The following is a 19096-nucleotide window of genomic DNA, read 5'->3' on the forward strand; positions in this document are numbered from 1 at the left end:
GTGCTGACCTTGAAAGGACAATTCTGCATCAAAGGATACTTGGGAATGCAGTTCAACCTTTCTGAGCATGTGACTGTCATTTAAAAGGAAAAATTCAACACCTTCACATGGCAAGGAGTTGCAACCAATTTGCTTTGAAGAAGTTTGGGAATATTTCAGAGAGCTGATGGTTGTTCCCCAGCAGCCCTCTTGGTCTCCTGAAGGGCTCAGAAGAGCCTGGCATCAATCTTTGGTTCTATTTACTAATTAGCAGTAAGTCCTGGGGTGTTCTTCTTGTAGCATCCTTATTTGTAGCTAAAGCTCCCAGGATTTTAATGATGTTTTTATGTGGATGTCCCAAACATTGACACGCGCTGTTTTTCAAAAACAAAAAAACCCCTTGACATCGTGTAATTCTCAGTTTTCATTTATGGACAAGCAGTTCAACACTGACATGAGGGTCTTGAATTTTTGTGTTAATTAGAGTATTAATACCCAACTTTGGTATGTCTCTAAATGTGTATTATTTTAACTGCTGGAACCTGTGTAAATCATTTGTGGAGGCAGACTGCAATATGCAGCAGGAACCACTGGTTGAATCTGGAAAAGTTTGTTGTAAAAAGAATTAAGTTCTTTGCTGTTTAAATGGTAAGACGTGTAAGGGAATTCAAGTCTTTCAGTGTAAGAAGTAACTTACAGTTGTGCGCAAAGTCCTTTCATTGATCTTTATAAAACATGAAATTTATATGGTGTAACTCACAGCTTTAAGAATGTGTTTTAAAATTTAGGTTTGTTGATTATTTCTTTGCATCTTCTCACATATTCTTCCTTGAGAGAGTTCTTACAAAGCTGTTCCTATTGTTTATATTTAAATACTGATATTCCTTTTCTAAAAACAGATAAGTAATGGAACTTCATCTGTGATTGTCTCAAGAAAAAGACCATCGGAAGGAAACTACGAAAAGGAAAAAGACTTGTGTATTAAATATTTTGACCAGTGGTCTGAATCAGATCAAGTTGAATTTGTGGAACACCTTATTTCACGAATGTGTCACTATCAGCATGGACATATTAACTCTTACTTGAAGCCCATGTTACAACGGGACTTCATCACTGCGTTACCAGGTAAAATTAATATTTATTTTACAAGACGTTCATTTATAAATAATTTTTTTGTTTTGTTTTGTTTAATACTTCGGATGTATGCAAACTTTTCAGAACACCCTCCAGATTTAGATTGTCTCATATAAATAAAGCGATGCTTCCTAGTCAAAAGAAGGGCAGGAGGGTAGCTGAAGTCGTTCACTTCTGTGATTAATTGAATTGGCCACTGGATGCCAGTGTTGTTCCACGTAAAAGTAGTTTGAGTAGCATATCCTGAAGAATAGTTTGTGTTTAATGAGTGGAACAACTTGGAACTGAGTTGTCACAAAAGTTGTATCTCTGCAAGCTCTGGTCTAAATTCCTTTTTCATACGAACCCCATAGGTGTAGAAAACATTATAGAGGTGTTTTCATTTGTGAAGTCTCTATTACATTTTAGTTTTGTTCTAGGTTTCCTAAATCTTAAATAAAAAGCTGCCTGCTTAGATGAGTGAATCTAGTTTGTCTGGTCTTGTTACTGGCTCAAGAGCAAAAGCACTTGTGGATTTTTATTGTATAGTCCAGCCATGATTCCTTCCTTCTGTTGCTCAGAACCTCTCTGCCACCGATCAGTGTAAACCTGTATCAATAGTTCAAATGTGCAAGCTGTTCTTAACACTTGCTATGTGCATTTCTTCAAAAAAATATGGAGCAGTAATAACTAGGTATATAGAATCTCTAGCTTTCAATCTCCTGGCAAGTTGTATATATTTTCCCATTAATTTCTGGTAGGAATTGTATCCCTGGATTTTTGCTGCTGAGGAGAATGATTCATTTGATTCTTTGAAAGGTAAATGTGTGGACAGTGTTTCCAGAGTGGGAAATAAGCGTGAAATAAGTGGTCAAAATGTTCTGTTTGCCACTGGCAGTATAATAGCACAGATTCACACCTGCAGTGAGTGAGTAGTCTGTGGGTGTTAGCCCAAGAATGCCAAGACACAACAGTGAACACTGAGGGTGGATGAGGAGGCGATACAATTTGTAAAAGGAATTGGAAACTGGCAATTTTTTGAGCACAGGGACCACTGAAGTAAAGTTCCTTTAAAGGTTGGTTGTATTACAAGCTCTGAAGCTTTTGTAGCCATTGGTGTGCTTAGGCGGTCTTGCGTGTATGGACTTTCCTGGTATCTGGGACAGAATGCTGCTTGGATGTTACGGGTTTCTGTTCTCTGTAGTGCTGCTATATTTTCACAAAACCTGGAGGAATTCAACTTTTGGAGGTGATGGGGGGGTTTTGGCTCATCTGTCAAGCATGGTTGAAATGAACTTCTTAGTAGTTGGAGGGGAATGAAGAACATAGGGTAGGACACAGGAAGCGATATGGAATTTCATATGTGCTCTATTTTCTTAAAAAACAGGCTTAAAAATGTGAAAGAGGGCTATGAAAGGAGGAGTGTCCTTCCCCCCCACACCTCAGTTTCACGGAAGTTATTTTATAGAAGACTTAGCTGGTCTGGCTGCACACATAAAAATGTGCTCCTCGTTTCGAGTGGAGAGCTGTCTCCTTTAGGTAGTGTGGCTGTTCCTTCCAGCTTGTTTTCAAAATGTTGAATGTTGATTTCTCTAGGGAGTATCTGGGATTAACTAAAAAATCAAGTGAAATAGACAGTCACGGTGATCATGTGCAAGTGTGAGCTTCATTTATAGTTTTGTTTGCTTTTATACCTTGGGGCTGATACGGAGTTATACAGTTCTTTCATATCATATATTTATTCCTAAGAAATTTTTGGGAGCTGCATAAGTGACACTTGTTTACACCACATTTGTATACATAAATATATATTTATGTTTACAAACTTTGTTGGTTTTGAAGATGTAAATACTGGGAACTGTTCCCATACTCAGCCTTTCTTGAAGGTGATATGGTGTGAGTGAAGACCGTCTGTATAAATTTACCCAAGAACTTAATCTGAGCTGATCGAAATCAATCCTGCATTGGACTAACATCACATTAAAAGATAATAGTAAAGTACTAACTTCTAAAAGATAGTTTCACTTGTTTTAAAGAAGTAAAATTCCCTTGTTTTAAATGGAAATAGTTTTTGCTTGCTACTGTCCCTACTGATTTTACACCTGTGCGAATGCAGGAAAAATGGAAAAAGTTTGTGGTATCTGGCTTCCCTTCGCTTCAGTGGAAAAAGTGATAATTCTGGTGTGCTTTTCTGTAAGTGGTGGCAGAATGTTTAGTCTGCAGGGTCTGTTCTTACAAGTTGTGCTGTGGTTGGGCTCTTTACTGCTAATCACCATCGTGGAGTACGGCTAATACTGTATCAGCTATTGCAAGTCCCACTGATCATAGTGGCTCAGAAACCTGCGCTCACTGTTTTTCCATATCTGCCAACGGTGTTTCCTTTAGCATGTCAAAAACAACTCTCAAAAGACAGTGGTGTGTAATGGACAGCATAATTGCAAGAGTAACTTCTGTCACCTCTGTGCTTTTGATTCTCTTTGTTACTTTTAAGATGTTAATCTTAATATTCCTTGCATGGTCTCATCCAAATTGCGTGCTTTCCTTAAACGAATGACAACTTTGACCCTTGAGCACTACCTTGTCATCCTTGATTAGGAAAGAAAGTCCCTTTTGTATCTGTTTTGTGTGTTAAAACTGTGAGAGAACTGTATGCTGTGTCAGGCAAGTAAAACCCTGCCAGGCTTCTTTTGAAATTTTTTTCTAAAATAATAAAAGCCTGTGCAGTTGCATGATCTAAGTGACTGTTTCGTATCTAATGTTAGTCAGTTTTATAGAGTTGACATCCCACATTTGGGTTTCATTTTCATACAAAGTGATATTTACACATTAAGCTTTGAAATCCCTGTGGATTTTAATTGTTTTAATTTACTATTGAAATTCAACCAAACTCTCATCTGGTACCTATAATCAACAACAGCTGTAATTTTTCACCATTTTCTATAAAACTGCAAAAGCTCTTGTAGAGACATAAGAGTTGGGAGTAATGTTTTTCTTTGAAAAGTGTACCAATAAATGCTAGATGTATTTTACTAAAGAAAATTGATAAGTTTTAGTACCTATTTCAGAAACTGTTTATAAAACTAAATGCTTGCTATCTTTTAATATAAAATAGGTATATGCAGCTATTTCAGGCCTTAACGTGTCTTAAATTTAGTCCTGCCTGTTGTCTGAAATAATTATAGTGGGCCTATCTAAGTATGTGTGCTTTGGACCTGTTCCTACTATGTTAATTAGGGTAAGTATTTTACTTGACGTCTTTTTTTAATGTGCACAATTTAAATCTGTGCACTTTTGCAAGCAGTAAAGATCTTAAGAATAGACTTGGTGGCAAAGCATTTGTGTATTTGTGCTCAGTATGCAACTTTCAAGGCTCGGTGTATTCATAGAAGATGAGATTGCCGTATTTTAACATCAGAAAACACTTGAGTTTCTGACTTTTTAAAAATCTGTTTTTAACTGTGACCAGTGTTACACAGAATTGTGAAAATTATGCATCTTAATAAAGGGCTTCTGCCTAGTAATTCGCAGGTGATCCTTAAAACTCAATGAAATATTGGCTTCGTAATGAACTGGCTGTGTGTGTTAAAAAGTGTGCAGTCCCAGACTGATATGCATACGTGCATATGTTATCGCTGTCGTGGAGATGTGGTAGCTGATTGCAGTTAGCTTTTATTGAAACCTTGGTTTAGTTCAATTAAACATTAATGAGCATTTGGTACTAGGATTACACCGCAAGAGTCTGAAAAAGCCTTGGGTTAGTGAATTGAATAAAAACAAGCTTGAGCACTTGTCACTTGGTTTTTTGTCTCTCCAAACATTTGGTCCGATAGTTCCATAAAACATCTTTCTGCAGATAGCAGTCAAGTTGAAATCTTCTCGAGAACATTCCTAACCCGTAGAAAACAAAAGTCATCTTAGGAAGGAAGACGTTCGTTGTACTTTGAGTTTATTCGGAGAGTTCCTCTCCTTAGGAACTGTGTTCTAGCCTTGTCTCTAAATGCTTGATATATATGTTACAGTGAAATGAGTTTTTAAAATTGGATTTTGAGAAGGACCTGGGTCTCAGCCTGATACTTCTGAGTTCTGCACATGCCCCAGAAAGGCACCAAACACATTGTAATACCCAGTCCTGTTTGCACTCTGGGGCGTAGTCTCTGTCGCACCGTTCCCCACAGTGGAGGAGAGGCTTTGGTTTGGGATGCTGGGGCCCGCTCTCCGGGGGCACGGTGAGTTTTGTACCTCTCTTTGTCTGAGGAAATGCCATTAATGACTTGTGGTGCCTCAGCAGCGGTTTGCCAGCTCTTCACCTCTGCTTCAGATTGTCTTGTCGACAGCCAGAAACGGCAACATCGATGTCTCCAAGAAAGGCTTAGCTTTTGGATGAATTGTTGGTGGTACCTTGGCCGTTCAGGTTGCATTTCCAGACTTGAAGCATGAGAGGTGGCTTTGGACTCAGGTTTTTGCAACGGTTTTTCAGAGGATTGTTGTTGCTCTTTCAAATGCAGTTGTGTGAAAGACTGAACAATTGCAAAATGTTCCTGCTTTGTCGTGTATCATTGTTCTAAATCAGTTCTGTGCAACTGCATTTAATCTGGAGAACTATCTTTTTGAAAAATAGTATTTCTCAAGGAAAAGAAAACTAAAAGCAGTTGCACATAAGTTGATGAATACACACATTGTATTACTCAGACATCACATTCATTTCTAAACAGGAAATCATAAAACCGTGGACTTCAACAATCCTATGTTTGCCTCGTGCTAAAAGCTGTTAGGATAGAAAGCAAGCCCTGGTGTATGCTGTCTACCATCATGACTGTGATCCAAATACTTTTTTTTATGGTCTTAAAATTGTCATCTAAATCGAATTCTTCTGAAACTACTTAAATGGCATGTACGTTCTTACTTGCACAAAGGATTTAAAACACAACATGGAGTTCTAATAACGGAAGATGCTGTATGCTGCATATGAAACTCCTGAAGTGTTTGTGCTTGATTCAAAACCACTTGCTTGCTATCGAAAAACAAGTGATGCAGTAGTCCTAACTCTGAAAGGCATTTCAAGTTCCACTCTCAAGCTGACCTGTTCAGTGTCTTCTGAAAGATGACACAGGTATGTTAGAATAGGGGGGGAAACCCAAAACCAGCAACAACAAAAAACCGCAGAACCATGCACTTGTTGAGTTCAAAGGATGCTTTGCAGTGTAGCGTTTTATTAGGTTGGTTATTGGTAACTTTACAGCTCCTTGGAGTTCTCCTCTCTCTTGCGGGGGAGGATAATTATTTAGTTTGTTGCCAGGAGATGGCAGTAACAGATAAACTTTTAAAGTATTATTTTGTGCATGAGTATCATTGAACATCTTCTTTTTGTCTGTCACTTTCTCCCTTGGGAATTGTTCATTTCACATCTGAAATGTTCGTGATCTTTACGTTTCAAAAATTGCTCAAACTGTAAGCAAGGTGTTAGCAATATATTCAAGTGCCAGCGTGGCTACTTTGTCCCATAACCTTTCTTTAAGTACATGGTTGAAGTAAGTGCAGAGTTATGGTTTGCTTAGTGCTTTTTGACTAAAAGCATTTAAGTTTCCCTCATCCAAGAAGGTTAGTATACATGTGGTGATTGTTTTACTACATTATGCCAATGAGGCAAAATTACACTTCTCGCCTTTAGAATGAGTAAAGCATCCAGTAGATGGGTACCTGTTCAGCATGGATGCTGTTGTCCCATCTTTACTAGAGATAAAGAGCGGTGTTTTGACCAAAATGTGCCTAAGGACAGCTGTTCCTTTGGCTGTACAGACAGTTTATTGGATGAACTTTGCATCATTCATTTGCTGATTCACCTGCAATCTTTCAGGTGCATGAGTAAAGAATTTTATACCTTGAAAGTGCAGACGTTGAAAGATTTGCCTGTCATCAGTGTATCTTGTGCTACTGGCTTTTTTGGAACCCAGACATAGCTGGAGTGTGTTTTTCTTCTAACAAAGGGGAATTAAGGTCATCTGAAAAGGTTAGTTTGATGTGTGCTTCTGCTCTTCTGCCACGCCACCGCTGATTAAAAATGCCTGTCACGCAGAAGGGACAGGACAGCATCCTTGTATCTCTGGGAGAGCTGGAAGCTGAAAGTCAGTGCACTTGTCATTCTGCCACACTTTGCAGAAATACTGTTGGCATCTGGGTGTTTTCCTCTCTCTTTAGTAATTTCTGGGTCTGCTGGTTTAACTGTAACCTACTTTGGTGTTTACTCCTAGTCTCTAACTTCTTCCGAACTTTGCAGTCATTCATTTTTGTATTTAATTAGTAACCTTGAAACATCAGTAGCCTGATACTGGTTGAAATGAATTATCAATTCAGTCATTTCTTAGCACTATAGTCTCTTTTATTACCTAATGATTTGATTAAATATCCCTGTGTGAGGTAAATATTAATACACCTTTAGCCCTGAACTACGGTACGCATGCTGGGAGGATAGTGAACGCACTAACTTAGTACTCTGGAGAGGGAGGGGAGGGTGATCTAAGCTCAGAGATATAATGGCTATTGAAAGAAAAATGATGCAGGGAAATGGGAGCCTTAAACACCTTTTATACAGAAACCTCAGTGTACTGCTGTACTAATACAGAGTTTGCAGTTATGGTGGTTAATTGCCATATCCTCTGCACTGTTTGCTTTGGGAACTGCAATGCTTTATGCAGAAAATTCTTCCTCTTCCTCTTCAAAATGTAGTGTGCTCTGTGCTGGGAAAATATGTAGAGGACTGCATTGTGATTACAGTGTTATAGATGTACTAGATGGTCACTTGCTCTGTATTGGCTGATCTTATGTTGTTGAACACGACTATTTTGTACTGAAGTCTAAAATAACTGTTAGATCTGTTCCCGTTAAAATATGGCGTGTGCCCTGTTCACACCTGTAACCTTCACCTTCAAAATCAGAGAAATGCTTACTCAGCAGACCTGTTTGTTTTCTTTATTTTTGTCTAGCTGTGTCCTCCACTTTGCACAATGAATTAGTTTGTCTTCTTGATACGCAAGGATTCATGTTTTTAAACCAGCTCTTGAAAATGACCTTGCAATGATTACATTTTCTGGAAGAACCTTGAGAACTGTTTCAAATCACATAACATCACAGTAAGATAAATATATCCTAAGTAAACAGTATTTAAAATCTCAAGGTTGTTATTTACTAGAAAGATTGGGATGCGGCAGACTGGCAGACCGCTTTTACAATGTATTTAAATGCCCTGGTATTTTCTTCAAACTGCTGATGTAGAAGATGGTGCAGCTTAAAGCTGCTCTGAGACGTGGTATTGTTAGGAGAGAATTTGCTGGTTTGGAAGCGGTTAGATTTAAGAGCCACCAGTTATTTGGACCTTGTTACATTTCAGTTATTTGAATCTATTATTATGACTAGTATTGAAAAATTTGTATAAACCCAATTTACGTTGTAGGAGCTTTCACCATTCTTTAAAGCCTTTTTATAGTTCTCTAAGTTACGTAGAAGAAATGAACAAATGCTCTTCAACTACATGTATTGGTTTCTCCTTTCTATTGCTGTTCATTTTTACGAAGGCCGTGCCAAATTCAGCGTGCAGTGGAGGACTATATGAACACACTTTCTTAATTCTTGAAAAAATTAACAGTAGTTTCTTTGATTTTTCAGGACTATTTGAAGCCTAAAGTAGGCTGTCATGAGATAAAGTGGAAAATTAAAAACGTCATCATCTCCTAGTTTGAAAGATTTTCTTCATGCTTGGCCAACTGGCATATGTTATTCACGAAAATGAAGTTATTCTAGATTTCTGATTTAGTGGAGTTTTTGGGAAAGCAAAATTGCGGTCCTTTGAAATAAGTAACAGACTTACCAGTGATTTTTTTGTGGCACCAATGACACTGTAGTTGGAATACGAACAAGAAAAGTTTGATTGCTGCTTTAAATTTAGTGCAAGTGTATTATCTAAGTGGTTTCTATGTATGTGCCTTTATTCAACTACAATCGCGTTTTTAAATCTAACACCCTCAGCAGGAGACAAGATCTAGGCAAAGACCATGAGCAAATGCATGCAGCGTTCACCTGGTTTATGTCTTGGTAGATCTGTGTGGCAGCTTACTGTATTCATCATCTTTCTTGATGTGCTTATTCTTTCTACGAGCTTCAGCTTAAGTTCCTAGTGCTCGTGGATAAGTATTAACTGGTATTTTATGAAATAATATATTGTAGCACATTGCCTTACATAGACCTGGATCAACGGGCAGGACCCCAGTTCTGCTATATTTGAACTTCTGCTGGCATGTTGAGTGCATTTAATATGTACATCTAACCCTACCATGACATAAAAGGATCACAGGGGTTAACAAGCTGCTTCTGGTAGCTAGGATCTTTATGATGAAAGTCAGTGTTTCCCCAGTCCACTAATAACTATTGCTTGTTGACCAGCATACCTTATGCTGCAGGTGAAATTAGAGCATGAGAGTTGCCCAGGTAGATGTTGTTTCTGGGATGTCTAAGTACTGCCAAAGGCTTTCATTTGGAATAATGTTGTTTTACTTGGGAGTTCTCTTCTGGTACATTGCTGAACTCATTCTTTGACCCAGTAAAGCTGGCGTCGTCAAATCAGCAGCACACAAACTCACACATCCCTCCGTTGCCGTAGAAGGTAGTGTACCCCAGGGTGGGAGAGCAGCAGATGCAGGAAAGACACTAAGATAATATCTGTTCATATGGCTATTGTAAATACATTGGGAGATCTTTGTGAAGCTAAACTAAATTTACTTTGCACTGGAATTTACAGTGCGGAAGCTGAGCTGTCGCCTCTCATGATTTGAGAGTTACTTGACTCCTGCTGATCCTGAGGTTTTTTAGCTGATTCTCATACTGGAAACAATTGCATCCATTGCCCCAAAATAAATACTGTATTAAATGTTACAGTCTGATTTACTCCACTTGAAGTTGTTTCAAAAAACTTGTCCCTCTTGACTTTTTCTCTAGCTGAAGAGAAGCCTCAAAACCCCCAGCTTCTCATATAAGTCATTGAGTAATAATTTTTCTAAGTATGGAATCTAGTGATGGTAAACTGTGAATCGGGATAACTGCCTTGCATGTTAAAGCACTATTTGCAATTAATGAATTACTGTCAAACTCATTCTTATTGATTTCCCCTTCCTACACCAGGCTGCAGGGCATGGTGTCTCTGGCATATGCTCTACCACCAGAGCCCTGAACAAAATTCAGGAGTGGACTTGGCACCTGCAGGTTATGGAAGGAGCTTAAATACAAAGATGTCCTTGCATTTGACGCTAGAAATTTTTTGCAGAATCTTTGCTCATGCTTCTACTGGATATGTCTGCATTTGTTCCTGTGGAGTCCTGTCTTCTGCTGAGTTGAACTATCTATTGTTATATGGAAGGGAGTAGTAAAAGAATGAATATTTTCATTTTGCATTACTGCTGCTTAGTGAAGCATCTGCTTGAAGATGATGATCTTTTTCGACCATGAAGCCCAATGCATTACGTGCTCAAAAAGTCCAGGATTCTGTGCCCAGGAGAAGCAAAATGCTTTCTGCTGCTCGCATACTATGGTGAATTTTGGTTTGTGCTCATTCTCACTCTGTGGAAATGGGACAGTCCAGCAAGCAGTACATGGAAAGGAGTAAAGTGTTAGAGATATTTTGGTGTACCTGTTTGGATTAATTTGTAACTGGTGCTTCTACGTATGATAATTTAATTATCATGTTGCTCCAGTGCCTTAAAGCTGCGTTGGCTTTCTCTGAATGTATTGGAAAGCTTCTTTGGTAGTTTACTATAAAGTGATTGACGTTTTGATTGCCTTTATTTCTTTGTAGAGCAAGGCTTAGATCACATAGCAGAAAACATCCTTTCCTATCTTGATGCCAGATCACTCTGTGCAGCAGAGCTGGTATGTAAGGAATGGCAGAGAGTCATCTCTGAGGGAATGCTATGGAAAAAATTGATTGAAAGAATGGTACGCACAGATCCGCTATGGAAGGGACTGTCAGAAAGAAGGGGTTGGTAAGTACCTTGACAATAACTAAATTCACCTTTTACAGTGTTCTCCTTTACAAATTTCCCTAATCATGAGCTCTGCCAAAAAGTAAGTTTATAGTAAATTGGTACTCAAACGAAGTACTTCCAATTAAACTTTTTTTTGCTTAAAATGTAAAATAGCTGATTGGGCTGCAGAAGCCTCTCTCAAAGAGAAACCATTTATGTTTGTGGCAATGGAGTTTTTCTATCCTTTAGAGTATCTTTACGAGGTGTTCTGCTTTAGAAACCTGGTTTTCTGTGCTCTCTAGTGGTGTGTCTAAGAAAATGCAAGGCATATTGTAAAGAGCAAGAGGACGACACCCTGCTCGCCTTATGAAGCAGTGGACCCTAATTTGGAAAACCCTAAGGAAAACACCTGTTATCTTTTTAGTCTTGGATGTTTTAAATACAGCTATCAAATTGTAAAGTCTCAAGGGTTGTAGCGGCAATACTAAAAATCTCTACAAGTATTATGTGAGAATATGTCATAAGGTTTTGTTCTGTGCGGATTTTGAGTTCCTTTAAAGTTTGGATTCTTTGTGGTACATTGAAAAATATCTTTCTATTTTTTTTCTAGGGATCAGTACCTGTTTAAAAACAGACCAACAGATGGCCCCCCAAATTCATTTTACAGGTCCTTATACCCAAAGATAATACAGGATATAGAGGTACGTTTTCTGCTAATGTTGCATATTGTTAGTGTTTCGAAGGTGGTGCATGTTGGAGCAATGAAGCGTATCATGAGTGTCTGTATCACTACTACTTTGTGAGCTCTGGCTCTTCGAACAATGTAAAAAACACCCTCGGCGCCTTACTGCCACAGTATGTGCGTTAACTTTGTGTTAACACCATCCTTTTTGCATTTAAAGACTTTTTGAACTCTTCTGGGACTATGGATTTTAATAAAATAGCTGTTTTAGGACACACACTACTCCAAGACAATTCCACGTTATTGCTGAATGTTCTGATATAGTGGTTACACTGACTTAGAAGGTGATCTGAGGGTTAATGCCTAAACCATCATTTAAAATGTTGCTCATTTAGTAACTTACTACTTCTAAAGCGGTGACTGTTGCAAATACAGCTTTCTTCACCGTATGGGATTCCCCCCCCCCCCCCCCAGTGGTTTGATGAGAACAATAATTAGTCCTACAATGATAAACCCCGCAGGGGTATCGGTGGTAAAGAAACTGCAGAAATGACTAGTCTTTGCTTTGATGTAAAATTTTGCTTATCTTGCTTAAGATTTACAAAGTTGGGCTTGCTCACTCATTTTAAAATGTTTCTGATAAATCAGGATCATCTTAGTATTCTGCCTACCGGCAGAAAATCTGTCTTGCTCCGTTTGCTGTGTACCCACCACAAAACTCTTAAGTTATACCACAGGCTGTAATGGATTTATTTCAACCACGTGATGGATGTGAGATTATTGGTCTGAAATTCATTAGTGGGGAAACACGTGTTTTGATGTTTAAGACAGATGTGACTAATGGAATCATTCTGCTATGGTAAATCTGAATTTGTGTTGCTTGGCACTCAGTAAACAAAATTATTCAGAACTCTTAACCTATCTGTAAAATGTATCTGCTGGAAAACATAATCCAATTTTCAAGTATTTTTTGTAACCCTTGCTACACAATTTATAAACATTTTAAGATAAAGAACTAAGCGTGAAACGTAGCCTAGGCAAAATAAGATCAAACTTGATATTTACTTCTGAGCTGAATGATACACATTTTATTATTTGAAGGGAGATGTCTTCTCCCTGTAAGGAATGACAGAGTGATATTGCAATGATAAGAAGCCCATGGGATTAAGGAGAACTCTTAATGTGATGTTTTCTTGCTTTCTGCAAAATTCTGGCATAGTTCAGTAAAGAAAATGGGCAAAAAGCAGTGTGAAAACCTTTGCGTAGGACACTGGAAGAGTTCGGCATTATTATAACTCACATTTTAAAAGTTATTCTTCTGAAAGTCATTTGTTTAGGTATAAGTGGAACATTTTGTATAGGAACTTTTATTAGAGATGGGAGTATTCCTTAGAGATGTTCTGAGGACTTTCTGAGACCTTTTGAACTGTCACAGTCCGCTATTTAATACTTTGATTCTTTAGTTGCTGTAGATTTGCTAGTACAATGCACAGAAATGAAGCTCCTGAATCGGACAGTTCTTGCTAATATGAAGTAAGCAGGAAAAAACCCAAACCCTCATGCTTCTCTCATCACCAATATCAATATTAAATGTAAAAAATTTTCAGTCTCTAAATATATGGGAGTGGGGAAAGAGTATGCCACTAAAAATACATTGTAGTAATCAACATGTTTCTTAAAAACCTAAATTTCATTAAATTAACAATAAAAATGTTAAGCCCTCTAAATTAGGAGAAAAATTTGCACTCCATGGCCTGAAAAGTAAGGGCTTGTATTCAAAATGGATGGAAAACGCATTGGTGTTTGGAAGTCAAGAAACACAGATTTATAATACTCTTTTGAGCCCTAACTTTCTTTCAGAGTTTCAACTCATAAATTTTTACTTTTCATTATATAATGCTCAAGTGGATGATGTGATAAATGTAGAATATGCAGAGTAAGGGGGTTATCTCGTGACAAGCCTTGAGATGGAGCTGGAACGGTAGAGCATGCTGTATGTAAAACATCCCATGCCACTAGTACTTAAAAATAGTAACGTGAGTAATGAGCGTGGGAAAAGCGTTGTCTTTTCTGCGGTGTACAAAGAGTAAACTGTAAGCTGTTGCCATAGTTTCTGCCCATTCCAAACTGCCTGGCAATCCAGCTGCTTTTACATATGATTTCCGTAGTTTCTATCTAACGTTTATATCCTTAACTATGTTAAATATTACTGGGGTATTCAGGGAGCTCCCGTGTGTCTCAAACTCAGATGGGAGGGAGGCAAGAATAGAGAAGCAGAATTAGGGCCGTTCAGGGGAAATCTCCTGGAGTTCTGTACTTTCCATTCCGTGCTTGTGTCTATAAACCTATGAGAAACCTTTGGTCGTTAGTGGTTGTCAATCACTTGGGGTAGAATTTAAGGTATTGGCGACTAACCTCAATGCTGTCCGTGGCGCGTGGATACTTTGCTAGAGCAGTAAAGCTGAAAGGCGCCAGGACCTGTCAGCTGTGGGCTCTTGCCTCTGAACTTCACTTTAGCAAAAGTAAGTGTAAGGCTCTGTTTGCCCAAATTCAGGAAACAAATGTGTCTTTGTCCGATCTTCTAGAGTGGTGAAGTGTCTCTTTGAAAACTAATGGCTACTTCCAGAATCATCACTGCTCGGTTTATACAGGCAGTGCGTGTCCCACTCCTGGTTCTTTGAAATTGCTGAACTGGCGGGGGAAGGCAGAAGGATGGGGGTATTGTGCCACGTCCAATTTTTCTCTGTTTACATATTTCCTTCAAGCTTTCTGAAATATTGCTGTTTTCCAGGTTTCCAACCTGGAGTGGGGTTAGTGTTTCTGCTAATAGTCAAGGGTCCAATAATTCTTCCACTTCCAAAAGTCTATTATAATTCTTCTAATAAATCACCCTTTAAAGCACTTTTCACAAATTGCTTCCCTAAAGGACTGTCAAAAGAAGCTTTTAACACTGTTTAAAAATGTGGATGGTGAGTAACAATAACAACAAAACTTAGCTATTTAGGAGCACTTCTTAACTTTTTCCTCCCCTTATGCTGTTTTTAAGCCTAAAGTCATGCTCTCCCTCAGTTTCATCCTTTTCCCATTCCTTCATTTTTCAAAGCAGTGTGCAAAAGCTCTTAAAGAAGACTTTCGTCTTGGCTGTGATGAAGAATTTTGTATCTCTGAATAACAAAATGTTTTTTCTTCAAATATTTGCCTGGACCTTTAAGAAGATCTTCCTGTTTTCTGTCAGAGGGTCAGAGTATAGGGAGCTAGTGATGAGCCAAAGGCGACCATATTAGCATTTATAGAATTATATAAGTATTTTTATAAGACATTTATCTTGTGTCCAAAGGACTTGCTTTTTAATACAGTAAAATATATTTGATGTAACACAAAAACCTTGTCATTCAGTATTTTACCTGTGGAGCACAAAGATTAACGAGATTCTGCTAGACTGTTTCTAATGATAAGAGTTATTAGTTTACTGCAGCTGGAACTAAATTGGGTTGTTGGTAGAGATAAGCTCAAAGGAGAATGCGCTCTCTCCTTTGGATTGACTGACACAATTTGAAAAGTAATCCAAAACCTGAATTAACAATTGGAAGGAAAAATGAGGAATGATAAATAGCAAATTTGGATTCTTTCCCTTGGGCTCTATTTGCATTTTGGGTCAAAAGTCCATGCAACCACAAAGTGTTGTTAGCTGCAAGGTAATACAGGCAATGATTTGGCAAAGTCAGGTTCCCTTGCCTCTCTGAAAATTTATTAGTGCCAATATCTGTTTATTTCATGCCAAACACATTTTAGGAACATAATGTCACTTCTGAAGTCATTGGATTTGAAAATAAGAGGACATGTAGAGATCTGAAACCAAATTCTTGGAAAGAGGTAGTTACTCTCCACCTCCACTGTGAAGCCAAATATTTAATTAGGTTTCATTTCACAAGAGGTGGTCCAGTAATTTTAAATGTCTCCAAGTCAGATGTTGAATTGCCAAGCTTCTCCAGGAGCTTTTTCAAAGGGAAAACCTGATTTGGGGCTTATCCTAGAAAACCGAACCTGGGTTTGCAAGACCTTGTTTATGGAGATGATGTGGTTGGTGCGGGCATCCTGTGCCCGGGTGCAGTCCCAAAGCGTTGTGGGGAAGGTCAGCTGCTTTAACGGGACTGTGTTAATCAGCATGTTGCCAGGATGGGAAGTTTAATACTGCTGATTCCAGAACCCCAAGTCCCTGGATTTTTTCCATATTATTTGTGAAGCTTGGCCAGCTATTCTGTTTTCCCCTCAGGATTAACACAAGTATCTATTTCTTGTGATGCGTTGAGAAGACTTGTTTCATAAATGTTCCCCTTATCTTTAGGCACATGGCGAGTGCCATGTCATCTTGTTTCTATGGAGATTTAGGTCCACCTAATTAAGATGAGAATTAAAATGTGCTTTTGCTGAAGTCTTTAGGAAAATGTGGCATCAGGCCATCAGATAAACACCATGTGTTGTTCTGAATTTTGAAAAAGTTCAGATTTTAGGACTGGAACTGAAATTTTAAAGCCTTGGGAAAATTTGAAAAGGGGAAAAAGTCAGCTCTCACCCTAAGTCACTGCCAGCATTGGGAGATCTTTGTTTATGAAAGTTGCAGTGTATAATTTGTGAGGGAAATGGGTTTGTTTAGTACTGTTCTAATTATGATACTGGAGAAATTTTATGTGTGTGGGGGGGGAGAATCTGGTCAGCATTATATGCCTAGAAATTTTTTCAGCCAGCCTTTGAAATCTCTGTTCCACAGGCACTTTCCAAAAGGCATTTCTTAAAAATGAAACTGGCCAAGGAAAGGAGAGGCTTTTGAGCGGCAGGGACAAAGTTCTTGTGGTGCACAGCACAGATTTCGGCTCTCACGTCTGAACAGGGCAGAAGACTCCTTCCAGATGCCCCTAGCATGGGACGGATCCCTGCTTTGGCTTTTTTGTTCACTTTGCCCACGTCACACCTACTTTTTTTCCACAAATGGGCAAACTAAGCCTGCTGGGTTTTTTTCTGCAGATTTGAAAGAGGGATTTATTGTTCCTGTTTGAGTACTTTGAATGCCCCTATGCTCTCATAGGGGCTGATAACTACCTGTTTAAATAGAACTTTGTATTTTTATGGTGTTGTGCATAAACTTAGTTATTGTCTCCAATGGAATCTAAAAGGTGCAATAGTTTTGTTTTTCAGCAGCATTGTTCTTTGTCAGGTGTTGTGTATAGTCCAGATGCATGTGTCATGGAAGTGCCTCAGAGGACCTCTCTCTGTTTTCATTGCTCTTGGCTTGTATTTTTAAGATTTCCTCTCCAGATCTGAAAGTTACAGCAGTACTTCTCCTCTATCGCTTTGGTGTAAGCAGGGGTCCATTTAAAGTTAGTATATTTTGATGTCGCATCTGTAACCTGAAAGCTTGAAATTTTACTTTGAAGTGTATTAGACCTAGTTGATGGAAGTTGGTGGAGACGGAGATCCGTTAAGAGAAAACCAGCGAGACCCATCAGTGGGTGTTACTGTGATCATTGCGGCTGCAGAGATGAAAAAGCTTTTCTTCATCAGATGCTGCCCTTGAATCTCTTTTGGGATCTCGTGCTTTGTGGCTGCGTTTGCAGAGGTGCTTGATAGAGAAGACAGACCTTTCAGGGAAGAGCAAGTGCTTTGTTCATCTGCATCCTCCTGTTACAGGTTTTCCTGAGTAGGAGTTGAGAGGATCCTTTACTCCCTCCCTGAGGAAACAGAACAACTGTACCGGTCAGATCAAAGATTGGCTAGCACAGCATCCTGTCTCTTGACAGCATCCAGTAACAGATGCATGGGGCAGAGCACGGGGACATGATGCAGCTACGCTTCATTTACGTGGGAGTAATCAAAGTCTCTCGTGTCCTGCTTCTGCGGTGTGTTCTGTCTCCCTCAACAAGTCAGGCACTGCCACCATCCTGGGCAGTAAGATAGTCCTAATGCTGAATTACTGTTCTTTAGGTCTGAAACTTCAGTTCATGTTGTCTTTTTTTTATCTGATTTGCCTAAGCGCTCTCTGGTGTATAACACCAGTTTGACACTTAGAGAACATGCTGTCTTTTCTTCATGCTTGAGGAAATGGTCAGGATTGTACTGTCAGCTTTCTCCCAAACTGATTTCCTATATTCCTTGTATGTCAGTGGCCTTTAATGCACTTTCTGCAAGTCTCCTCTTCCTCTGTAAGACGTTAGCATATTCCACTGTCCAGATTTATCTCGCTCAGCATCGTAAGTTTGATCTGTTCTTTTTACATGTGCTTTAAAAAGGGTTCGGCAAAGCTGCAGTGAGACTCAGGAATAGTTTTACTTCGTGGACGTTTGAGCAGCTTCATACATATTGGGTCAATCGCATGCAGAAAGACACAACACTTCATCAATTTATATTGTCCACATTTGGATCTTATCTAAGCAGCTGTAAACATTAGGAACTTAATTTTTAGGTCTTGAATTCTGCCAAGAAATCATGATTTAATTGTAACATTTACTAGGAAAAGCTTCCCATTCCTTTTTCTCTAGAGTTGTTTGGATTTTTTCTGGTCTTGGAGTTCATACTAGAAGTGGTATTTTACCCTAAACTGATCTGAAAACCCATGTAGCGTTGAGACGTGGAGTGGCTCTCGGTAGTACACTCCTAGCTTTTTGGCCTCACTTCAGTTTCACACTGTTCTTCAAAACATAGCCTGAGCATCCTGTGATTTTTATAAATCAAGCCAGAAGCCCACTTTTCAGTTATTGGAAGTCCCCCCCCCCCCTTTTTTTTGTGAAAGTGGGTATTTCTGCTTGTATTAAGCAAATGTGCACTGAACTTTAAATATATACATACATATGTATAAAAATTAGCGTATGTTATATGTTAGTGGGGTACAGTGAATCCCTATTTCTCTATTTGTTAGACTTGCTTGAGTTATTCTTCATGAAGGTGGTTTTTGTTCTTACCTGACTCTTCTGTTTGCATGAAATGAGGTAAATACCAAAAATCAGTTGATCGCCGTTTTGAGTTAATCTTTGCTTAGGTTTACTTCCTTGCATTTGTTTACTATGTTACTGTTTACTGCCTCTTCCCATGTAACATGGCAGCAATTTCTTCCGTGTAGCTTTTTGTTGTCTTCTGGACTTTCACTTAGCTTTAATTGTGTATAATCTAAAATATGAAGAATTCTTGGTAGTGGAAAGCGCAAATTCTTTGATGAGCAGTAGTGCCTGCATTTTCAGATCAGTAGTGTAGAAATTTTAACTTAAACACTAAACAGTTCTTATGAGGGACACAGTGTCATGCAGCTCTGAGTTGTATAGCTGCT

At 38.7% G+C, this 19096-nt stretch overlaps 1 protein-coding gene across 4 annotated transcripts in view; it reads left to right on the plus strand.

Moving 5' to 3' along the window:
- The window catches only part of FBXW11 (F-box and WD repeat domain containing 11), a 76444-nt gene that overhangs the window by 40852 nt on the left and 16496 nt on the right, over nt 1-19096 (plus strand). For all 4 annotated transcript variants that reach the window (XM_050905171.1, XM_050905169.1, XM_050905170.1 and 1 more), the window contains 3 exons: nt 879-1104; nt 10931-11117; nt 11710-11800. In XM_050905171.1, the coding sequence (XP_050761128.1) occupies nt 879-1104; nt 10931-11117; nt 11710-11800 (504 nt within the window). The remainder of the gene's footprint in view (nt 1-878; nt 1105-10930; nt 11118-11709; nt 11801-19096) is intronic.

Source organism: Gymnogyps californianus, chromosome 14 (genome assembly GCF_018139145.2).
Source record: "Gymnogyps californianus isolate 813 chromosome 14, ASM1813914v2, whole genome shotgun sequence".
Classification (NCBI taxonomy): Eukaryota; Metazoa; Chordata; class Aves; order Accipitriformes; family Cathartidae; genus Gymnogyps; species Gymnogyps californianus.